Source organism: Oryzias melastigma, linkage group LG4 (genome assembly GCF_002922805.2).
Source record: "Oryzias melastigma strain HK-1 linkage group LG4, ASM292280v2, whole genome shotgun sequence".
Lineage (NCBI taxonomy): Eukaryota > Metazoa > Chordata > Actinopteri > Beloniformes > Adrianichthyidae > Oryzias > Oryzias melastigma.
The window spans coordinates 15,452,866-15,476,370 of NC_050515.1; the positions used below are offsets into that span (position 1 = coordinate 15,452,866).

Below are 23,505 nucleotides of genomic sequence, written 5' to 3' on the forward strand. Positions count from 1 at the left end.
TATCCTGACAAGAGTGACCCAAAGAGGTCAGGTGAAGCAACGAGACATTGACCCGACAATACACGGGGTCAAAAAACAACGGAAGACTTGAAAGAAAGAAAATATTTTTGACGTAAAAAGGTCAAAAACTGTCCTGGAGCCCTGACAAGTTTATACACTGTGAATAAATCTTTATTGTTAAGCTGCTGTAGGATATTTACACCTTACCAGGAGCTCAAATGATAAAAGCACAACTATTTTAGGGATTTTGGTACAAATGCAGGTAAACCAAAACATTTCATTTATACACACAAGGAACACCTGTCAAAAGCGGATGTTTAAAACACACAAAATGCTAATCCGGCATGAGAACAAAACTACAAACATCTTTATGGGTCAAGTCTCATCTAAAGATGTTCGTCTTTTGTCTGAAGTCAAGTATCATTTTCTGTTCATCTCCTAAAATCCAAGGTGTGTTTAAAAGCAGGCTGTCAAACCTGAAAAACTCCTGTTCAAAGCTCCTTAACAAACTTGTAACAAAAACAAAAAATGTAAACCCTTCACTCCATCGTAAAAAGTTATCAGCCCAAAAAAAAGTTTAAAAGTTTCTTATGTGACATTTGAGTATCAACTAACACACATGTGCCATCAGGCGGTAACAGGAAAGTCAGATAATCTGCCTGCAGGGTGTTGTAAATTTGTGTAATGTTGACATGTTGCTGGATGACTTTTGGTTCATCTGAGCGATCACAAAGATGCTACAGTCTGCCCTAGAGCAAATAAATAAAAGCCAAAAAGTCCTTTAGCACCATGAGTATTCCAGATTAAATTTTTATAATTTGTCATCGCTGGTTAGTAGTTTGGTGGATGTGCTGATTTACAATCCTGGCTCTGAAGCAAGTATTCCTAAGAGAACAACAAAGATGTCCCAACTTGACTTTTTTTTTTTTTACAGAAGTAGCAAGCAGTGACTTGTTTAATGACCTTATTTGACTTTTATTTTTCTTTAAATTCACTCTTTTTTGCTAAACAACTCCATAATGTAATAAAAGTATATATGCTCCTCTCGTTAGACTCATTTAATGATGGTAGCGCTCATGGCCCCCTTTCATGAAACTGCAAAAAACCCAACAAAGTGCTTACATATGGTCCTGCCTGTGATTTAGTTTCCCTTTGTGAGATTTTAGGGAGGCATCCGTATTGGCCAATCGGCAGGCAGCTCACACTATCACCATGACGCTGCACTACTGCAGAGCATGTTTCCAAATTACAGATGCTGGAAACACAAGGTAAACTCAGCAATGCCAAACAAAGAGTATGCTTGTTAAGAACGAATCAAATGGAAAGATGCAAACACGGCTGCGCAGTCACAAAAGCAGGCTGTGTCTTACCATCCAGCAGCCAGCTGTGGCTGCTCAGCTGTTCCAGTTTGGGGAGAACCAGTCCGGTTACGACGTGGTCAGGGACTGAGAGGCCTCTCTCGATGTAGGTTTTCATCTGCAACCCTGCCTCTGATAGATAAACAGAAATGTTATGTTTGCTTAAAAAAAAACAGGAATAGACGGAACATGACCAGTCTGGTCCGGTGCCACTCTTGGGGCCCATTTTCTGTCACTGCAACCTGAAGCTTCAGTTGGTGCTTTATCACAGGTTTACACTTCCAAAACACACAATCACCACCAGACAGATTTTTATCATCCAAACAAAAAAGCTAAACACGCAAGGCCTCCATCTGAACTACAAAACATCCCTATTTTTAAGGTTATTATACTGAAGTTATTCCAGCTGTAGGTCTTTTAAAGTAAATAAATACAGTCAAATGAGAGGGAAGCATACAAACACATAGTGGTGAGCTGCCATAAAACCCTACAGTATTAATATTTGGGCTGCTCTGCATGCACAGAATCCATCTTACCTGTGTTGGCCGGTAAGCCCTGGCGTAAATGGTCGCCACTGGACACATATTGCAGGCCAAAGCTTTGCGCAATCCTCTTTGATATCGTGCCTTTTCCTGATCCTGGGGGTCCCAGGATAGCAGCACGGAATAATTTTGCCATATCTCCTTTGTGGGTGGGGGGAAAAAGAACGTGACTGTGATATGTAAAAACAATAATTATTTAAGGGTGTTAAATGTGTTATTTGTCATGTTTATGCCCAGAAACACTTACCCTTTGACTCTTAATATGTTGCACGAAATCACGACAAAAACAAAAGGTTTGCGGCCACTTTGAAACCCCGCCAACAGAAAATGGAACGTACGTGTCACCGGAGCAGTGGTCTTTTCACCGAACGCACGAGCCTATGCACACTTCGTCACGTTTCTACTCTGACTCTAAAGTCAAAACGCCCTTTTTTCTTCCCGTTTTACCCACTTCTGCAGATGCGCGCGGCTCGTCTGCGCCTTTAAGAACGCCCTATTTTCCTGGCAACGTCATCCGGAAAACACGCGGATGAGTGAGGAGCGCAAAGGATTCTGGTAGACGTAGTCATTGGACAAGATGTCAATAAGGTGCATTTTAATGCAGCCTAGGTGCTTTTTTACTTTGCTGTATTTAATAAAATAAAATAAAAAAATAAACTAATAAAATAAAATAAAATAGGCAAATGAGCCACTTTTCACGTACCGAAAAAATATAAGGATTGTTTTATTCTACAATTCAGATGATGAAATCATTCTTCCTTATCAGTCCTCAATATTGCTATGAAGTTTTAAAGTTGATCATTTATTTTTACTTGTATTTCAGTTATTCTGCAGGTTTTGTTTTGTTTTATTTATTTGTTATTTTATTCATTTATTTTTGTATTGACATAAGGACCTCGAGTCTGTGATACAATTCTATTCTATTCTTTGAGGCAGCCTGTGCATATTGAATTAGGAATTAAATGGAGATTTTCCAAATAAGAGCCAAGTAAGTTTGAATGCAATTGTTGATAACAGGTTAGAATAGGATAACAAGATTTTGTCATCTGAAATAAATGAATGTTTACTCAATCTGAATTCGATAAATTGATTAAATCGTGAAGCCAAACAAGAATAAACAAAATTACAATTAGTTTGACAGTTCTATAACAGAATGTGTGCACCATTGAACTTTAAAAATAATTATAGAAAAAAGTAATTCTATTTAAAAAAGTTAAAATATTTATTTCAACCAAATAGCTTGAAAGATGACAACCTTCAATCAACTGTTTCCAGAGTTTTGGTGGAGGAGCTATTCTCGGATTTCACCACTTGTTGACAGTACTGGCAGCAGGTTTACAGCTTTTATTGTGATGTTTCTGTGGTTTTCTTTTGTCCATTAGGAGGGTGGGTAAAAATAACGTGCAGCAGTAGTTGGAGTAATTTGCGGACGGCAGGAATTCAGTGGGTACTTGTTGCGAGGCGTACGGCGACGGCAGCGTCCTGTCAAATAGTAATGCGCACAGCCTTCAGTCGTCAGACAGGGGAGTAACCAGACTAATCCGTCAGGCAAACAACTCGGACGACTAACCTTTTCATTTATCATCTGTGTTGATATTTAATAATCGTGAAACGTGCTTTACCTTTTCTCGGGAAGCCAATTGTAAGATCCCGATTTTTTTTTTTTTTTTTTTTGGTGGGTCACATGGCTTTGGAGAATTCAATAACAACAAAAAATGGCGACAATCACGTTGCTCTGTGGGGTCTTGCTGCGTCATTAAAAATATTCATGTCAACACGGGGAGCGAAACGGGGGAATCGCAGGTAAGTTTGCAGAGTGCGTGTTCTACATTTAATGCAGGTGTGCTTAAAGGAGAGAGAAAAAATCCATTTTGAGTGAGAAGCATGCTGTTTGTTTTTGCCTGTGGAGGGGTGTGTGAGTGCAATGCTGGGCGTTAACGTTTGGCTGCACAATATTCAGTATTTTAGCCCATTTGCAGCGCAAATGTAAGTGCATTTTAGTACATGTTTAAAACAAATGGTGTCTGTGTTTATTTGATTGTCATTACAATATTTATTTTTGACGTGTTATTCTTTTATGGAGAACAGCAACAAGCTGCGGCGCGTCTTTCTCCACTCCTCCCAGTTGTCTCACTCGCTGGCGCACATCAATTTATTATTATAATTCCTGTTATTTACATTGTGATTTCACGCAACATGAATTAGAGGCTCGTTTTACAGACAAAGAGGCGCGTGGCTGTATGCCCCCTTGCCTTTTTTCACCCTTTTCACTGACTTTTTTTTTTTTTCCCAGCAGAAGTTGCGTGAATGCCCACGCCTGACACGGGCGTTTTTGAGCAGTGCCCTGTGCGGTGGGGTTAATCGAGTTGTTTACATGAAGTGCGGAGGGGCGGACGGAAGAAGACGAGGAGGAGGAGCTGTTACGTCGGCCCGCAACGCCAGCGGTCTGCTGGAGACGCTCCTTGCTACGGGAGGGGGGCGGAGCCCGCCGCCAGAATCATAACAAGTCTGACGTCACTCAGCCTTGTGGCTGCTATGAATAATATACAGTCATTTGTCTGTAGGGTGAAAAACATCACACGTCATCAGTATCGGTATAGAAAAATAAGCTTCATTTTAAAAACTTTTGAAAACGTTTGTTCCCTCAACATTGTGTTATTATAGTTTAATGCATATTTTGGAGACATATATTATTTGCACCCTTTTAGTCATTATGATTGTAATTAATCTCCCCATATTCTTAATTACCAATTATATTAGTATATTTCCACTCTTTGATTTAGTTTTTTGAGTTTACAAAAAAGGATCAAATCTTACAGTTTTGATGCTTATTAGGGAAGAAGCAGTTCAACAAGTACAGATTTATACTGCATTTTGTACTTTGGAGTCATGGCAGTACGAAGGAGAAACTTGTTTGTCATCGTGCAACTGGCAAAGTGGATGATTCATAGAGGAAATTCCTGGACTGCTAGATTTGACAGGCTGCCCTGGTTCAGTTATCACAGTGCTGATGCTGTCCCCATCGAAGGTACAGTACTGTGATAACTGAAGGATGGCTGCCAACTTGACACGGGCGCCGGGGGGAGGAGACCAAACAACAGCTGTAAGTATGAAAGCAAAATGTTTGTCACTGATGTGTCTGGATAATAAACGGCTGATGTGAAAAGTGCACGAGTCTTTATTTTCAAAGGTATTAAAAAAATATAATTATATTCTCTAGCCTTATTTTTACTCTGTAGGTCAGAATAATTTACACATATTTAAACATCTAAATGTATTTAAAAAAGATAAAAATGGAACATGGAAACTCCACACAACCCACCGGGATTTGCACCTGGGACTTGATGATTACTCATAAAGAAAATGAACTTTTCCCCAGACTAAAGTTGAGAATCAGCTTAAGTAGTCTTTATTTATGCATATCAAACTTAATACTTTGCTGATTTTGATTTGTTGGTAAAAAAAAAAAATAATTAAACTTTAAAAAAGAAGTTTCGCATAGATTTTTTTATAGTAATAAAACTCTGATACCATGTGTATTATAGCTATTATTTAAGAATAAAATAGGAAAATCAAATTGAAAGAATCCCATGATTGACTTTATTAGAATTCCAGTGGACAAATAAAAAAGGATTGCACAAGATTAAACTATTTATCTTACCAAACTGCTTCTATTTTATCATATCAAAAACTGTCTGGTTTTTTATTATAATAACAATAAAGAGTTATTTAGATGCAAAAGCTGAGAAATACCGTCCAAACGTGCAGTTTATGCCTTCAGTGGATCAGTCCAGAATAGCTGTGCTACATTGTTACCAGCAGGGGGAGCTGCAGCTCTTTTGTTGGGACTGTTTGTGTTGAAAGAAAAGTTGTTACATAAGTTAATGGGCCAAAGTTCCTGCTACAAATGCCTACAGTTTTGCAAACTAGTTATTCTTATTTGTTTGGAGCTTCATGTTTATTCTCTTTTATTGTTTTTTTCTTGTTCTTGAATGTGAGCTGTTGAGTCATGCAAATCAAACCGCAGGTCAGTGCACCTGTTATTAGTATGTTTCCCCTGAAAGAACATGGCTGTTGTTATGGTGGAAACTCCCTTTAGGCTTTTAGCTGTTTTTGTTTATCTCTTAGCAGACTAACCGTACCATCATTCACCAGCTTTTCTGACTCTGAGCCACGTGAAACCTAGATGCTTTGTGGTAAGGCATAATTTTGACAACAGAAAGCCAGCTGGGTACTCCATGACTGGGAAGAATCATTCTGTAAATACAGTTTCACTCACAGCTTTGAGAATGAAATGCAAGAATGTGGTGCTTTGAGAAGTCACTGATGTCAGCGACCATGGGGATTTTTCATCTTGGTTGTTTCCTTCAGCAAGGCAGTGCGAAACTGCTGGGATGTGCCATGTGGGAAGTCCCTCTCTCAAAAAGAACCCACCCCCTTGGTGCTTTTTAAGAGCCAAAATCTCATGTCGTCTTCCGCTTGGTCCTCTGCTTCAATGCTATTGGGTCTGACCAACTCAGCAGCAGGGACGTGACTTGGCGGGTTGTTCTGTGTTGGAGGAGGTGGGAAGCAAAAAGAAAAGCAAGGAAGTCTGAGTCTCACAAGAAGCAGGAATTCAATTCTGATGACAGCAGTTCACAAGGAGGAACAAAAACAAATGTGGATCAACTTTTAAATCTTACAGGTGCTAGCTTTTTACACACAAATACTTAGATATTTATAGGAATCATCATATGAACATACAATAAAGTTCAACTTTACTGCATCCAAGCTTTATTGTGGATCAAGTTTTACTTTCCATGTCCATTGTTTTGCCAACCAGACATGATTTGTTAAAATAGCATGGCTAAACTTGGTAACATCCATTACAGAATTTAGTTACCAGGCGTTTCTGGTCTGTTTTTATGTTATTGGGAGCAAGGAGGTCTGGAGTCAGCCGCTGCAGACGCGGGGCCAGAGGCGTCAGACGATTTCCCTTCCTATTTCAACAAGAAGATAAACAACTTCTCTCACACCCACATAACTTCAGGACAATTTTAGAACCACCAGGAAATCCAGCATAAATTATGTTAAAGCTGTTACGGGAAGCCATGTCTACTGGAGAAAATCCTTGGAGTCAGAACGGCTAAAAAACTGATTTTTTAAATGATTATTGTTACATAACTCAACGGCAAAGATAAATATGGTGCTTTATTTCTCTTTGACTTTATAACTCAGTAAGTTAAAAAAAAATCTAAATAGTTGATATTTTTGCATGTAACACATTAATAAGAAAAAAACTGTTTAAAACCTGTGACCTCTATGTTAATTTCTTAGAAATGATAACAATATCCCTCCCTGACAAGCAAAGATGAGGACCTTTCTTTGCTTTTTATAAAAATATTACAGTGTATTTAGCATGAATGTTTTCCCCAAGCCTTTAAGCACTAATGGAAATCTTAAGGGGAAAAAGACATTTAAAAAACATTCAATGCATTTTTTTTAAATAAATACTAAAAGATGCTTGTGAAATCCCACAAATAATGACCATAAAGAAAATTTGACAGTATTTCCTTGAAGTTACAATGTAAATGTGGTCGTTTTTGTCGCTCTTCCACAGCAATGGTAAAGCGATTGATCTCCACCCCCACACAATATTGAAATAGGACTTTATGAAGTGCAGCCGTTTGGCAAAGAATGGCTGCAAAGCGACAGCATGTTCGAGGATAAGGTGTTGACGTGGTGGAGGATTTAGTGGGCGTCTATACTGATTATAGAGCGAGGTGAAAAACCCACACTGAGACGGCTTATAAGAGTAATGCTGTTTCCTCAGGAAGCTGAGATTCTTCATGATGCACATCAGAATGGTTAATTCATTAAGTGGTCTCTCATTGCAATGCATTTTATGGTTAGGAGAGGAGGATTTGACCTTTGGTTTATAACTGGCTGCAAACCATACACCTTTGAAGTGCAGAAGAAGTTTTGGAGACTGGACAAATGAAAGTAAACTATTAATAGACTTTTTATTAAACAATGTCCTTGTCAAACAACTGGAGTGCCTCTAACAATCTAGGTAGAAATAAATACATATATATATATATATATATATATATAAACACAGCTAACAAAAACGTTTGTCTAGTTTTGTTTTCCATAATTGTGGTTACTAATTTAGTCTGCTTCTCTATTTCTCCCATTGGACAAAACATTGTTTTCCCAAATTATTTCTTAATAATGGAAATGCAAAAAGTGTAAGCATTTGCAATAACAGACCTACTCTTTCATAAATACAAATTTACTGTTTTCTCTTTTTAACATCAACTTTGCCACAGAATTGTGTTTTTTTTAGTAAATATATAAAAACAAAAATGTCAAATTTTCTAGATTAAATCTAATAATAGTCTTAAAAAATCACAAAAAGCTATAAAAAAAGAATCACTTTTTCAATCGTTTTACTTTTTTAATTAATAAAACATATGTTTAAATTTAACATTTTGTGTTTACAAATAAAAAAGCAACAAATCAAATATTTTTATTAGAAAAAATCTCACTATTACATGCTTAGTAAATCTGTCATAATCTATGTGGTAGAGGGTTATAACCCATTTTAAGTTGGTTTGATTGAGCTTTTTTTGAAAGAACACCTATTAATTGACATCATGTTGCAAATTATTAAATAGTATCTGTAACGTTTTTGTGTTTATTTGTACATGGTGGGGTGGTGTTTGTGGTAGTGGTGGAGGATACTCCCTCCCAAATAAAGAAATTAAAATAAAATAAAATAAAATAAAATAAAATAAAATAAAATAAAATAAAATAAAATAAAATAAAATAAAATAAAATAAAATAAAATGCATCTTATCTTTTGTCATTTACATTTTGGAATCACTGAAAGTGTGTTGACCAGAGACATAAATGTGGACTGAGAGGGCTAGATGACGTATGAGTCACATATCAACAGCCAATCAGCGACCGAGTTTTTTAGACACTACGCTGTTTTCGGGAAGGGGGACGGCACTTGTCAGGAAGCGTTAGCAGGAACAGATGAGGGCTAATTCTTCGCTTAGACTTGCCAACATCGAGAAAAAAGCGGGGCTAACCTTCGCTTTTTTGTTCGGATAATTTCCTCCGGGATTTTTTTCTCCCCTACATCGAGGAAAATACGACAACTAAGCAACTCAAAGGACGTCGAGAAAGGGAACCAACTCGGTGAATACGTCTCATGTTCTGAACGAAACGGAAGTTGCCAGCTGTCTGGCGAAGCTTGCTAGGTGAGTAAAAAACCGTTTAAAATGTTTCCATCGAAAGTAGGGGCACTCCGCTAATATTTTTTTCCTTATTTCTCATCGTTTTTTTGCTGTTTTGTTGACATTATAACAGAATCTGGAGTCCATTCGAGGGGGAAAAACGCTTTATCTTCAATTTTAACCGACCGACATGTTGGTTCTTGGTTTAGTTCGTGTGAACTAAAGGGAACGAGAGAGAAGACCATTAATATACTGTTAATAGTGAGATTAGAAAAGACTACGGTTTGTTAGGTTTTGTAATGCTGTGTGAATTTGATCGATCAGTGCTCATAGGGCCACCAAAACGTACGTCACACCAATGTTAAAAAAAAAGTCGCTTAAGCAGATTTAAATGTTATACATTTCAAGTAGCTAATAGTATATATTGTGATATTTACATAAAATTTAGCCAATATTTTTTCATAACTAACCCCCCCCCCCCAAATAAATAAATAAATAAATAAATAAATAAATAAATAAATAAAATTCATATAGTTTTTGTCTACTCTTCCGCAATACTTCTTGAGTAATTAATACGCAATTACATCGTTAAAGTCCCACTCCAATGAAAATTTTATTTTTAACAAGTCCTTGTACCATTTATCTAATGATGGAGAACATATACAGGGGAAGTTACGCTCAATATTGCATTTATGAGTAGTTCTTTATTCAATTTGCTGTGAATCAGGAGCAGATGAAAACATGCAGCTTGAAAAAGCTTATAGATGTGGCGTAGGTGCTACAGTGGGTGGGGCCACAACCTTCCTGCTCAGCTCTATTCCTATGCACCCACTTTCAAATAGATCCATGTAAGTTGTTGTTTTCCCTTCTCCAATTGGGCATTTGGCCCCAAACTGTACAGCAGGATAGCTCCAATATTGCTCGCCAGTTTTGTTGCACCAGTAATGTTATGCTGGGGATGTGAGGGTCCGTAAGCTAGCAGGAGAGCACATAAACGCATTGATGATGGGAAGTTGGGGCAGCCTTATTCCACTCCAACGGTGCCACCTGCAATTCAGATTTGAATTTCTAATGATCTGCTGCCGCTCTACAGAAACTTTGTCCCAGAAAATTACAATTTTATTTTATTTTTTTGCCTAATATGAGATATTCACCACTAGTAACCTTTTTGCAAATTAATTTCTTTCTTCATTTTTTAAATAATATGTCAAATTAAAGGCACTTTATTTGTTGCAGTCTTGCTTAGTTTGTTCTATACCGTTTAATGTAAATATACTGTATTTAATCGTAACCCCACAAAACTTTTCTTTTTTTTGTCTTACTGATTTTAATTTTGTAGTAGGAAGAGAGACTAATTCCTTTTTTGGCATTTATAATGCTATTTGACATTAACACAAACAAACATGTTTGTAGATAGATCTTTTCACGTGATAACTTCATGTAATGTCTCAGCAGCACGTTCTTATCTTGTAGATTTGTTTTTTCTTTGTGGTTGTTTCACAGCTTTCACTCATTTTTGTATCATCTGACGTAAACTAAAAAAACAAACACCATTAATATCCATGTTCATTGTCAGGACTTACATTGATGAGCATTGATCATGAATCTCAAATTTGATCCACATATTCAAACATGATGTAACTGGACTATAAAGAATTATTATGAACAAATTTTACATTCTTTCAAAAGTAATTAAAAAAGAATAACAATAGATGAGTTATTCTCACCATTAAGTTTGGGAAAGTAATATAACTTTTTCTTCTTAAATTAAGTATTTAGAAATTTCATGGAAGCAGCCATTTTTGAAATAAGATACTTCCTCTAGTGGAATGATGACGAACTACAGGGCCGAAACATTAACCAACTTATATTCAATGGGCCTTTATGGAAATTTGTTTATCTTGCTAATGAGATAGGGGTCTAAAAAATGTGTCTCTCAAATATAATACAAATTATTATATAGGGTTAATAGTAAAATAAAAATAAAGCTGATGTTCTGTTCCAGAACTTTACTTCACTTCTTTTTGAGCACCTTTTTTTTCTTTTTATTTCTTAACTAAATCAGGATCAAGACATGTCAAATCAGTCAGTTGAAAAATAATAATAAAAAAAAAAATCAATGTATGGTCTTTTATTTACTTTTTAAAAAGCTGTTGATTGGAGAGAAGCTATTAGGACATTCTGGTTGAAGCTTAAGAATTAATCTTTTTTTTTTCGTACAATGCATTCCTTTATGAAAATCGTTTTTTACATCTGTAAAGAGTCCAGTTTCCATAGGTTCACAATCACATTCCATTTGAGAATTGGAAAAAGAGGTGTCAAAGGCATCCAACAAAATGTATTTTAAGTCATTAAAACAGTCAAAATAAGCCTTTAGTCAAGCATTTAAGCCATGGAGGCTCCACCAGAGTTTTTGCACATTAGAACATTAATGTCACTGAGTCCAAATCTAAAAAGCGCGGAATATCAAGTGCAACAGATTCAAAAAAGTATTTTAGTTAGATCTTCATTGGCTTACTTTGATCAATTGATTGATGGGTTTAGTCTCAGCAGAAACCATTTAGTTTACTGTTGAAAACCAGGTGTAATAAAAGTGCCAAAGCCGTCTGAAAGCTACAATTATGTGGGATTTTTTTTCTGCCTGCTGTCTAAACCTCAAAGCTGTCATACAAAAGTTTGTTTTCAAACACTAGAAGTGAAAGTAAAAAGAAAAACAACCTAAGGATTAAATGTCTTCTGGGGTTTCCCGTTAGTTTAAAAATACCTCTGTTTGATGTCCTCCTCCATCAATGGGTGAATTTGCTTCCTTCTGAACATAAAATGAGATTTCTTATATCACACCAATCAGCTATGGGTGGGGTCAGGGGTCAGAATTGATGGTGAAGATATGGCTGTGAATATTTTCCTTCATTGTACTTCAGGCACAATTCCGACCTGCTTCGTGCTCTTTAACTCCATCTTGTATTTACATAGCCCCAAAAGTAATAAGAAATATCTAAAAGTTACATTTTTTTAATAAATGTTTCTAAAACAAGTGATTGCTGTTATGAGCCTTTTGGTGTTAAAAATAGCTTAGTAGCCTTTTTTAAATTTGGCTCGTTATTGTTGAACTGACAGATCAGACTGTTGATGGACTTGTTTCCATTAACAAAACCCAGATATTAAAGCCATTGAGATCTTCTTGGTATTTTGCATGTTCACCTTCTTGTTCTGAATCATAATAAGTAAGGATCTGTTAGACTGGGGTCGGAAATTTACAAAGCTTTAATAACACCTGGTTGAAACTGTTCCATATTTCTTTTGACTCCAGGGCATTTAATATGTGGTTTAGAACTCAACCAAGTAGACAATGAAGATTTCACTTTGTCTTGTTTTGATAAGTTGTCACATGGTACACAGACAAAGCAGGGATAATCCATGCACATATTTGTACAACTAGAAACTACAGTCTCAATATTTTAAATAAACATGTTAACGCTTTTGTAAAGATCCCATTTCATATAATAGTATTTTCAAGTTGTGTGGCAATGTATTGTTTCTTCAGTTTTTTTTTATTCTGCTGTGTATGACAACTGATAGAGCTGCAGTCTTATTTACAGCATACCTCTTATCTAATCTAGTAAAATATATTTTAGTCTGCTTCTTCCTTGTAATAAACATGGACTGAAATAATTAAGATTAGTCCAATGAAAAAACTTTAAAAATGTTCTTGTTAGTTCAACATCACTAGTAAATAACATATCCCATCCCAATGGGTCATGGACTTTTTGGGATATTTGCTGGTATTTGTTGCTAATTGTCCAAGGCAGTATCATTTACAAACCATTCTTAAATATTCTTGTGTGGGAAAAAAGAGCTTTGTGGCCCAAAGATTTATTTCCTGCCATGCATCATGTCTAAGATGTTTTTTCATCTCAAGAAAAAGCTATTTAGGTCAGTGGTGAAATGATTAAATAGAAATGGTGACACATTTTGTCAGTTTTATGGTTGTTGTTTGTGTTTTCTTTCCGACTTGGTGTGGCTTTAAGAACAAAAAGGAACTAAAAAAATGTTTGGACATAAAATTACTGGAATAGTGTAAAAACATGGAAACAAAGCAATATTACATTTTTATTATAGTTTTATTGATATTTAAAACAAACAGACAACGAAACAACAATGTTTTGTGATTACTAGGTATATACCATTTTTTATTTTCTTCATGTTAAGGATTACACCTTAGAGTTTTAAAGTCTTGGCACATCTTCATTTTGATCAATCAGATCAAATATGTCTCATTTACAAATTATATACTGTTATAATATCTACAGTATTTCACTTCTAACATCATATTTCTTGCACTTTTACTTTTATGTTTTCATGAGCCTTATGCCCTAAATTTAAATTATGACTCCAAATGTAGATCTATGATGCTGCTGCTGCATTGAGAAAATGTGTTGTTGCCTTACTGTTTCATTTTCTCTCATATATATATATATATATATATTTTTTACTTTGCCTTGCAGGAGCTTAATGTCAACCACAGGCGTGATGGAGTTGAGCAGGCAACTCTGTTTAAAGATGAGGAAAAGTAAGAAGGTCCAGATCCCAACCCTTCCTGCCTCAAGTTCAGGCTTGGAGATTCACTTTTACATGCAAAATATGAACCAACTGGAGTTCTTCAAAGGATGCTACACCGCTGAGGAGTTATGTGTGGAAGCTGCCAAGAGTTGTTGTAAGTAAATAACAGGCAAAAATGTTTTTAAACTCATCATCTTTTGTAATCTAATACATGGTTTTACCAATATTTCATATTTAAAAAAGCAATTTGAAAAATTAAGACAAATTTGCATTAGAAATGTTATAAATCTGAAAAAGATGTAATTAAATACCACAGTAAAAAGATACGAGTTTTAAAATGACCTTTGGTTTTTGGTCAGATCCCTGTCACTTTGATACATTAGATGATCTATCAAGTTACATTTAATGGATTGAAAATAAAGTCTTTTAATGAGCAAACAAAGGTTCGACTTTACTTTCCTCATACTTGATGGGGTCTGATTGTTGTTAGCTTGCAGTGCCAGTTTAATAGATATCATTGTAAGCTTGGACTTGAACAGCCAGATTTGATATCTTTAGTGTTCATATTTAATTATTAAATCCAGATTTTTAAGGTTTGTATGAATGTGTATCATTGTGTTGGTCATTGAAAGCCTTTGGAAAATAAAATGCATCAGATCCCAAACAAAATGCTCTTATCCGATCAATATTTCCCTCTTTGTGGTTTGGTAATAGTGTGCAGTTTTCTATTGCAAAGTGGTCTTACACAGTTCAATAGAAATACTTCTATTGGTTTTCATTTTTTCATCAACCATTAGCATTATAAACTCACTCGGTTGAATTTAAAGTTTTACTTTTTTTGAAGCACGTGACTTTCACATTAAGAGTCTGTAAATTCTGAGTTGCTGAGTGTAAAAAATCTATGGTCTTGTAGAATGAAACTTATGTTGATCTATTCATCTTTTTCTGAAAGTACCTTATTCCTCAAGTTTACCTTTAGCTTTCTTTCTGAATATTAAATATTTTTCCTATTTTTCTTTGGCTCAGCAATCACTCCTTTGTGCCACAATCTGTTTGCCCTGTACAATGAAACGACTGGTGTTTGGTACCCTCCCAGCTACGAGTTCAAGATCACAGATGAAACCAATCTCAAATTACACTATCGTATGAGGTAAGACTGATTTCACATCTAAATTTAACTGTACTAAAGTGAAATGTCATCTTTTTTATTTTCCTGAAACAACAGTTTTTGTGTTTTGTGCTCCAATTTTCAAAGCTTTGGTTCACGAGGAAATATGCGGTCATCTTGGATTTGAGTCCATCTTTAGATTTTGACAGTTTAAGTCTATAAAACCAGTAACACCAGCAACAACATTTTTTTTCTCTCTTGAATACCTATGAACCATGCTTCACTGTTAGAAATATAGCAGAAATATATAAGGTATTTTGATTATACAATTAAATACAGTTGGTTTTAAAAATGAATTTCACGTTCAGTTATTGTAGGGAAGCGTTTCTCTTCACATGCCCTTCACTTCCACAGCATAGGTGCATCGTTGGCTGTTTGCAACAGGACTGAGGCATTTATTTTCATCTCTATTTTAAAGTCTGTAACATGGAAAATCAATTATACATCCTTCTCTGGGGATGTAATCACAAGATTATACTTTGTAATACAATAGACAAAATGGGTGTGTTGAATCCTTGCAGAACATTTGTTAGATGTTAATGAGTCAAAAGTCTTTATAGCCTTACAGAGCCAAAGACAACAGCAGGGAGGATATTAAGAGGCTTCTATTCTGCTATTGCTCATTTGTGCCATTGTATCAGTGCTCAAAGAAATTAATACTTTTTTTATCTCACACTATTATACACAACTTAATCATTAAGAAGAAGTCTAGTGAAAATCATTGTATATGAGAACTGGACCGAATGAGTGTGATGTCACCCTTAAAAACGGCTTTCTTCCAGCTCCAGCGAAATGAAGTCCATTCAGTTGTATTTTTTAAAAATATCAATGCCGCCAGTTGAAGCCAGACGCGTCAGTAAGCAGTGATTGGTCCGAGTTAGTGTGTGTCAACCTTTCTGACCAATCAGGAGTGAGCTTGTTGGACGTCCACACCCTTTCCACTTAAAAGTGGGCTTGCGAGGATCTGTCGATCAAACATTTAGAATGTTCAATGTGGGGGCCAGCAGGCAGCTCATGCTTTTATTGAGGCATCTGATTGGCCAATTTATAACTTCAGTAACTTGTACTAGTTGGAAAAAAATAAAATGAGCAAGAAGGAAGGATATCAGAGCATGAACTATTATTATGACAAATAATAAGAAGTAACTCTTTATTTCTCAGTAGAAGTCTATGGGATTTTGGCTTCTTGGGGTCAGCAGGCGCTTCCTGTTTGGAACATGATAAGGGAGGGGTCACTTAGTCCAATTCTCATTTACAGTCGGTGGGTAAAATGATATCTTGTAAAGACAATGAGCTTTGTTAAATAACAAAGCAAGATAATCTGTGAAGTGAACTTCAAGCCTTAGAATGAACACAAAACGTGTATGGAAGAGGCTTTTAACAGGATCTATATTGTATCTAAAATGGATTCAAACCCTAACATGTTTATGCATGGCAGCTCTTTAAGTTATGCACTATTTAAAATAGGACTTAGAATGCTAACATTTCAAAGGAAGATTATTAATTGTTATCTTATATTCACTGTCGGTCTCAGCAAAACTTTTTAACATGTCAAATACATTTCTTGTCTTTTTTTTAACTTTTTGAGATTTGGGTTATTTTTAGACTGGTCTTGAAATTATACCATTTAAGTTTTCACCCATAATGCAATATCTGTTGTAAAAAATGCCAAAGCATGTGAGAAAATTGGTACGTGCTTGAGGAGTGAAGTATCTAGAATAAGATGAATTGGAGAAAGTCATGAAAGGGGTGCAATCAAAACCATTTTTACAAAGTCAAACGGATGACACAGCACTGCTTAGGACATCTAAGGAAAATGATAGTCTGTTTTGGATTTCACTGAGAGACACCAGCAAACGACAACAGAAAACGTCTCTGTACTCCAATGGTTTTAACTAGAGTCGTCAATGCACGTGTAGATAGAGTGACATTGCGATGCACGTTTACAGTTCAGGATATTTAGTTATTAAGGAGTGGCTTTATTACACATGCTGAACATTTTGCTCTTGGCTGTATTCTATGTTGTCTATCAAGTTTTTTGTTGTGTTGTCCTCTATTGCAACGTGTTGTTTGCAAAGTCAAGTTTCTGCTTCTCTTCTACTGTTCACACAGTTTGTTTACCAGTTAAGTTGAGATTTGATTCCAGGTAACTCGGTGCAGTTGAGTAAAACTGATACAACCTTATGCTGAAGTTATGCAGTTGTTCTGTGCAGCAAAGGTGTATGATAGAACTCTCTGAACAATCTTCTAAATGGGATACATCCACAATCAACAGTGAGTGGTTTTGTTGTGTAGAATCAAAAAGTAGAAAAACAGTGTTTGGATTTTTAAGTAAAATTATATCATTAACAGAAACTACTCATTTTTCCTGAATTTTATGATGATTCATTTAAAGGAGAGTGTGACAAGGTTTGAGGTGTGTTTTATAGTGCCCTAGTTTTTTTGTTTTAATTATTATTTTTGTACCATTTTTTTTTTCTCAAAGTGAGGATGATGTTCCCATCAAAAGATGAGATTGTGCAAGCAGCATTTGTGCAAGGAAGAAACACTTCACTGTGGTGTCGGTCACACTTCCTCTTTGTCTGTGCCTCATGAAAACTTAAAGAAAACTATCGGTGCATGGAGCCAAAATAGGGCATGCATCACAAGTGTCTTGTGGACGAGCATCTTGTTGCAACTTGTCATTGTCAGCCAAGCAGGCACAGCTTCTCAGAAGGTTAGATCCTAACATATCTACAGTCAACTGGTACAGAACAATTTACATACGGAGATCAAAGTTTCTGCATTTTTACATTAAGTTAGACAATAAATTCATGTATATACAAGCTACTCCATATATAGGCTTCAGCTGAAAAAGCTCTAGCATTTGCCCTACTTTTAAATATTAGTTTTGTGATTGTTATACGTTATACTAAAGATGTTTGCAGTATGGACTGTTCAGTTTGTTTTTATTCCGTCTGTGCTGCTGCACTTAAAGCATCAGGTTTTTCTTCCAGTGTATTGAAGCATAGTTTAAAGAGAAACCAAAATGGTAAAAACTCACAAACAAAATGAATGTTGATGTTGTCAACTAGAGCTTTCAGATTGATTTAAAAATGAAAGTGAACATTTCAGGAAAAAGTAAGGGTCATTCGAAGTTCTCGGTTTTAGTAACTGCTTATGATACAGGAAGCATTCAAATTTCCAGCTCATACTTGTAAGCCCAGATAAAACCTTCATCTATCCTAAGCAGAATTAACGTTTGTCTTTTTACTCTTAATTTTCTGGTTTCTTAAACTTAAATTAGTGTCAAAGAGTTCAAAATATTTGGCATTGTTTTACAATTTTACCATGTAAATGAAGCATACAGTAATCATTTCATATAATTACAAGTAAGTTTGCAGTATTTTTTTTATTTCTCATTTATGTTTTACATTTTTTGTCTCTTTATTAGATTTTATTTCAGGAACTGGCACGGCACCGCTGAAGGAGAGTCGCCAGTCTGGAGACACTGCATCAGTAAACTCAGAGGGCAGGGCAATCAGAAGACTCCTGAGGGAACGCCTCTTTTTGATGGGGGTTCTCTGGATTACCTGTTTGCTCAGGTGTGTATGGACAGAAGACATCACCTGTTAAATGGGACTTTTTTCAGTTTTCAACTCTGTTTTGACTTTAAAAAACATTTTATTTAATTTTTTGGCATAGCATTAACCTGCAATGGGTTTAAATTTTTATGGTTTTTACAACTCTTGTTCAACATATCTAAAAGCCCAAGGAATCATTTACTTTTAAAGCAGTTTTGTTACCTCTCATATACTTTTATTTTTAGTTTTTCTATAAACTCACAAACAGTTTAAAATGCTTCTGTACAAAGTATTAGAAAAGTAATTTAAGCAAAGCTCTGTGTTTAATTAGTGTGATTTCATTTAAATATAAATGATCTTTGAAGTTCTAAAAGCCACAACTTTTTCTTTTTTGGAGAAAAAAACTGCTTGGCTGGAATGCATCTCGCATTAGGAGGAGTGGCTCTGAGCTTAATGAGCTGTAAACTTTCCAGCGTAAATTGGAGTAGTTTGAGGTGAAGGAATGTGAAGTTAAAAAAACTTCCTGGTAACGGAGTGTAGTCCATACATTCCATTGAATTGGTGCGTACATACATTTTCCCTTCGACATTATTTGCGTTCCCATTGGCTGACTGAAATAATTAAATAAATGTTTTGTAGGATGATGTGGTGAAGAGATAAATAGTCTTTTTCTTTACAAATTTATACATAATAATTAATGATCTGCTAAAAGCAGCAGGAAAAAAGTTTGGATATTTAAGGAATGAAGGATTATCTTCATAATGAGATAGTTATATTTATTAATAAATTTGCCCTCAGAGTTTTTACATCAAAAGACAACGATTATGCTTAACTTTTATCTAATTATGGGACTTTTTTGGCTTCAAAGCCAAAGAGAAAATATGAATAAAATCTAAAAATTCACAAGGTTTCTTCACATTTATTTTAATGTCTATAAATTATAGTCAGGGTCTTTCAAGGACATTTTGTAAATATTGTAAAACATTTTAAAATATTCAGTCGAACTTTAAAATTTAAAGGAGAGTACAAATAAAAGTATAAATAAATGAACCAGAAATGCTAATCTTTAGAAATGCCTGCAAAACTGTTGAGAAATTTAAAAAGAAATGTCTATTTTTGTTATAAGAAATTCTTAAGTTGTCTTTATAAAATTACAAATTTATTGTTTTTACGATTTAAAAAGATGGATTGATTTCATAAAGCTAAGTGCATACATTTTGTGTTGCAAAGGCTCAGCATGACTTTCAGACGGGAATGGTTCCACTGAGAACCGTGCAGTCAGAGACCGAGCAGCACGAAATAGAAAACGAGTGCTTAGGGATGGCTGTGCTCGCCATCACTCATCACGCCCTGGCCACAAGTACCAGTCTGTCCGCCGTATCTCGTGATATCAGGTAAGCCTCACTCAAAATCTCCTAAACATAATGAAAAACAAGCTAAATGAGGTTTAAAACATTTTGTACAAATTTCCTTTTTCTGCTGTACCTCCACCAGTTACAAACATTTCATCCCAGAATCACTGAACCGCAACATTAAACAGCGCAACATTTTGACTCGCGTCCGCATCAACAACGTGTTCAAGAAATTCCTTGGGGATTTCAATAATGGAACAGTCCTGGAGAGCAACATTACGACCTATGACCTGAAGATCAAGTACCTGGCTACACTGGAGGGCTTGACCAGTGGCCTTGGCAGTGAGCTAATCGAGCCCATCTCGCTCAGTGTAGTGCAGGAGGAAGAGGTCTGCAACGGTTACTATGGTAAGGATTAAAAACTTTTTACAATATTTATCTCCAGTTTATAATTTATTGGTCGTTTTCTTCCCACGTTTCTAAAAATAAAAGCACATTTGCTTCTGGTAGCACACACATACACATGTCAGAAACATTGAAAGTGTTTGTTCAGATACTGAACAGTTACTTATTTATCATTAAACATGATGTTTACATTTCATTTGAATTGACTCAACAGGGAACAAATGCAAAATCAAAAATGAAAGAAACAAGTTGTGCTCCTGTCACATGATCCAAACCATCGCACACTAAACCAGACCACAGATTTCCAAACATGAAAATGTTATTAGCAAACTACTCTGTTTGTGAAGCATACACTCATAAAACCCGTATATTACAAAAAAAGCAACAACTAAGTGACTGAAGCATTTGATAAAATGATGTATTGTTAAAATGTGTGCTAAAATAGGAGATTTTATGATTTTCACTTCTGTTTTTAGGGTACTATAATCAGAGTCAGGGGCAGACTCAGAGTCAGAACATGCAGACAAGCTGTGACATGCAGGTTCTTGTTACCGGCATTACTGGCATTTCCTGGAGGAAGAAACCGTTTATTGTGAGTATGAAAAATGTAAATAAAAATTTTGGCTCTGCAGTTTCATGAAACTGATAAATTATAAATGTCTCACTTTTAAATGTCACTTCAGCAAATACTACTTATGATTTAATCAACCTGTCATTGAGTAAATGTAGCTGAGTTTACACTTTACACTGAGCAAACAATGTTAAATGTCAGGACTTGCCGTTTACTTTGAAACAGGATTCGGTTGTGTCCAGAGAGAAAAAAAAGACTAAGAAGAACAAGCAGGACGTCAAACAGAAGAACGACAAGAAGACAGAAGCAAGCGAAGGCTGGGTGATATTCTGTGACTTCTACGAGATCACACATACGGTCATCAAAGATTGCACAGTCACCATCAAAAGCCAGGACAACAAGAAGATGGTGAGACTCAATCAAAAAAGACAAAAAAAGAAAACCTTTTTTATATTTTCAAAGTTAATTCGATAAGCCAATTAGATTTTTGTCCTAATATTTTACCTGATAAATAATAAAGCTCTATGTAGTGAAAACTTAACAACTACAAAGATTATGTAAAAGCTCTATGAATTTGATATCCCATCAAAATATTACATAAAAATTGAGAGATAAATTAGTATTAAAAAAAAAAAAGTTTTTTAACTCATGGTAGCACTTTTCAGTTTTTTTCAGACCTTTAAACATAAAAAAATTCAGTGCTTACCTGTCTCTTGAAAAAGTAATTTTGCTCCAACTCTGTCTCGTCTTTGCATGATGACAGGTGGTGGAATTGGCTTCCAAGCCCGAGGCGCTGTCGTTTGCGGCCCTTGTGGATGGGTACTTCAGGCTCACCGTAGATGCCCATCACTACCTTTGCAAGGAAGTTGCTCCAGCATCTGTGGTGAACAACATTAAAGATGGCTGCCACGGTCCTATCTGGTTAGTATTCACAATTTTCAACTTTTACTTGTTCTATTTGTATTCTTTTTGCTCTGCTACGTTTTATGAACCTGGTTCTAAGCAATTTTTTGCACAACTTTTTCTCTATACAGAAATTGCTTACAATTTCTTAGTTAGGGTTGGTATGATGACATTTTGTTGTCAATTTAGCCATGTAGCAGTTCAACATAACAGCAGGCCATTACAAATAAAGGTAAAGCACCGTATCTTGATGCACAAGGTGTCTGTGCAAACGCCAGTTGGGTGTGGCGATAATTGCTGTGCCAAAACAACATAGTTGTACAGCAGAGGGAATGTTATGGACGTAATCAACTAACCAGTTTGTAGGGAATTGAATATCAGTACATTCTTAACATAATTGTAGTAAAACCTGAACTCAAGTTTGAAAAATCGACTGTGACTTTTCCAGATCTTGTTAAACAGCTAAATGCGTATCTCTTCCTTCTGTAAACGCTGTGACATTTCCCTTTGAAATTTTCTCCTGTCAGTGTGCCCGGATTCACCGGTCCTGCTGCAGCTGAACGGAGAGCTCACACCCCTCCTCCACACATTTTTGAACTCACGGAAAACCTGTTTGGTCCTTAATAAATTTGAAAAAATGAACAACAACATATTTAAAAAATATTGACCTTACACTATATGCAAAAAGTCTTCACAACCTTTAGTCTATTTGCAAGAGTTACATCATAACTGTTGTTTCTTCTCCAGTACGGAGTACGCCATTCAAAAGCTGCGTCAGGAAGGCAATCAAGACGGGTCCTACGTGCTCCGCTGGAGTTGCACCAACTTTGAGTTCATTATCATCACCGTCGTCTGTCATGAGGTGGGTTTCTTCTTTTATTTGATTTTTAGAAGAAGTATATTATGCAGTTGACTTTAAATCATAATATTTTCCTTAAAAAAGCAGATTCCCTTTTTTTTTTTCTTAACTTTTTCAAGTTTTTAATAAAAACACTTTGGTTAACTGTTTACTGTTACTAAGATGGTGGAAGTTGAGAATCTGCTGACATAAATGTGACCTAAATCTGAAATTCACACAAAATAACACAACAGAGGTCTGTCTTGGTTCTACCTCCACTCCTCTGAAGTGAATTCACACGGCTGGTGGATTTCTATTGCCCTTGTCTGTGAGTTTGAACAACATAAGACCATTATGGACCAAAATAACCAGTGAGAACCTTTGTGGTTGAATGTGATGCATAAGATGTGCGGCGGAAAAACATACGTCTATTTCACAGCAGCAATGACAGACACCAAAGGCTGTATGTATGTATGTTTATGATTGTGGTCAAACACAAAGCTGCTGTGGGTTGTCTGCACCATGATGATCCGAGCTCTTTCTGATATCGGAGAGACGAGTTTGTTCTGAAAGGAACAGAAAGGCAGACAACAGCAAAGCTGACAGGTGGGTAGAAGTGAGGCACAGAGATATGACTTCCAATTTGTTTGGGGTCTACACTCATACATGGATAACCCCTCGCTTACACCGCCAGCGTCACAGCTCAGTTGGGTGCGCCGTAGTCTTTTCGTAACATTAAAAGTGCGAGAGAAACTTCCACCTCAGGCGTTCACGTCCTGCGTCTGCAGACTGACCTCTGCGTCGCTGCGAATCCTTTTCGTTTGGTTCAAATTTTGACGCACGCCGCAGCTGATCGTCATCACTTTCTATGAAGTTGGGGCTATTCACGACTTAAACAGGAAACCACACGAGCGAATTTACAAACAAACTTTTCACTGAACTCGCCGGTTTAAGCGTGTTGTAAACATTACGTAATTTACGTGTTACTCAAAGTGTGTTGCAGCACAGCGTTGTCAGTC

The 23,505-nt window shown here is 36.0% G+C and overlaps 2 protein-coding genes and 1 long non-coding RNA gene across 4 annotated transcripts in view; 2 read left to right on the top strand and 1 right to left on the bottom strand.

The window, feature by feature from the left end:
- The window catches only part of ak4 (adenylate kinase 4), a 7,865-nt gene extending 5,246 nt beyond the window's left edge, over positions 1-2,619 (bottom strand). Inside the window, exons 1-3 of one of the 2 annotated variants that reach the window (XM_024278557.2) lie at positions 2,148-2,619; positions 1,895-2,040; positions 1,371-1,490 (exon numbers count right to left, since the gene is read on the bottom strand). In XM_024278557.2, the coding sequence (XP_024134325.1) occupies positions 1,371-1,490; positions 1,895-2,036 (262 nt within the window). In that variant the 5' untranslated portion in view covers positions 2,037-2,040; positions 2,148-2,619. Of the gene's footprint in view, positions 1-1,370; positions 1,491-1,894; positions 2,071-2,147 lie in introns of both variants that reach the window. The other variant, XM_024278556.2, reaches the window with a different exon arrangement.
- Positions 2,620-3,186: 567 nt separating this feature from the next.
- On the top strand, positions 3,187-5,370 carry LOC118598673. The gene is made up of 2 exons (XR_004947763.1): positions 3,187-3,703; positions 4,194-5,370. It is a non-coding gene; the product is annotated as an uncharacterized LOC118598673 (long non-coding RNA).
- Positions 5,371-8,682: 3,312 nt separating this feature from the next.
- Positions 8,683-23,505, top strand: part of jak1 (Janus kinase 1) — a 29,782-nt gene continuing 14,959 nt past the window's right edge. The window contains exons 1-10 of the mRNA XM_024278111.2: positions 8,683-9,150; positions 13,632-13,840; positions 14,713-14,836; positions 18,288-18,438; positions 19,648-19,811; positions 19,912-20,177; positions 20,651-20,766; positions 20,971-21,153; positions 21,509-21,666; positions 22,396-22,510. Coding sequence (XP_024133879.1) covers positions 13,639-13,840; positions 14,713-14,836; positions 18,288-18,438; positions 19,648-19,811; positions 19,912-20,177; positions 20,651-20,766; positions 20,971-21,153; positions 21,509-21,666; positions 22,396-22,510 — 1,479 coding nt within the window. The 5' untranslated portion in view covers positions 8,683-9,150; positions 13,632-13,638. The remainder of the gene's footprint in view (positions 9,151-13,631; positions 13,841-14,712; positions 14,837-18,287; positions 18,439-19,647; positions 19,812-19,911; positions 20,178-20,650; positions 20,767-20,970; positions 21,154-21,508; positions 21,667-22,395; positions 22,511-23,505) is intronic.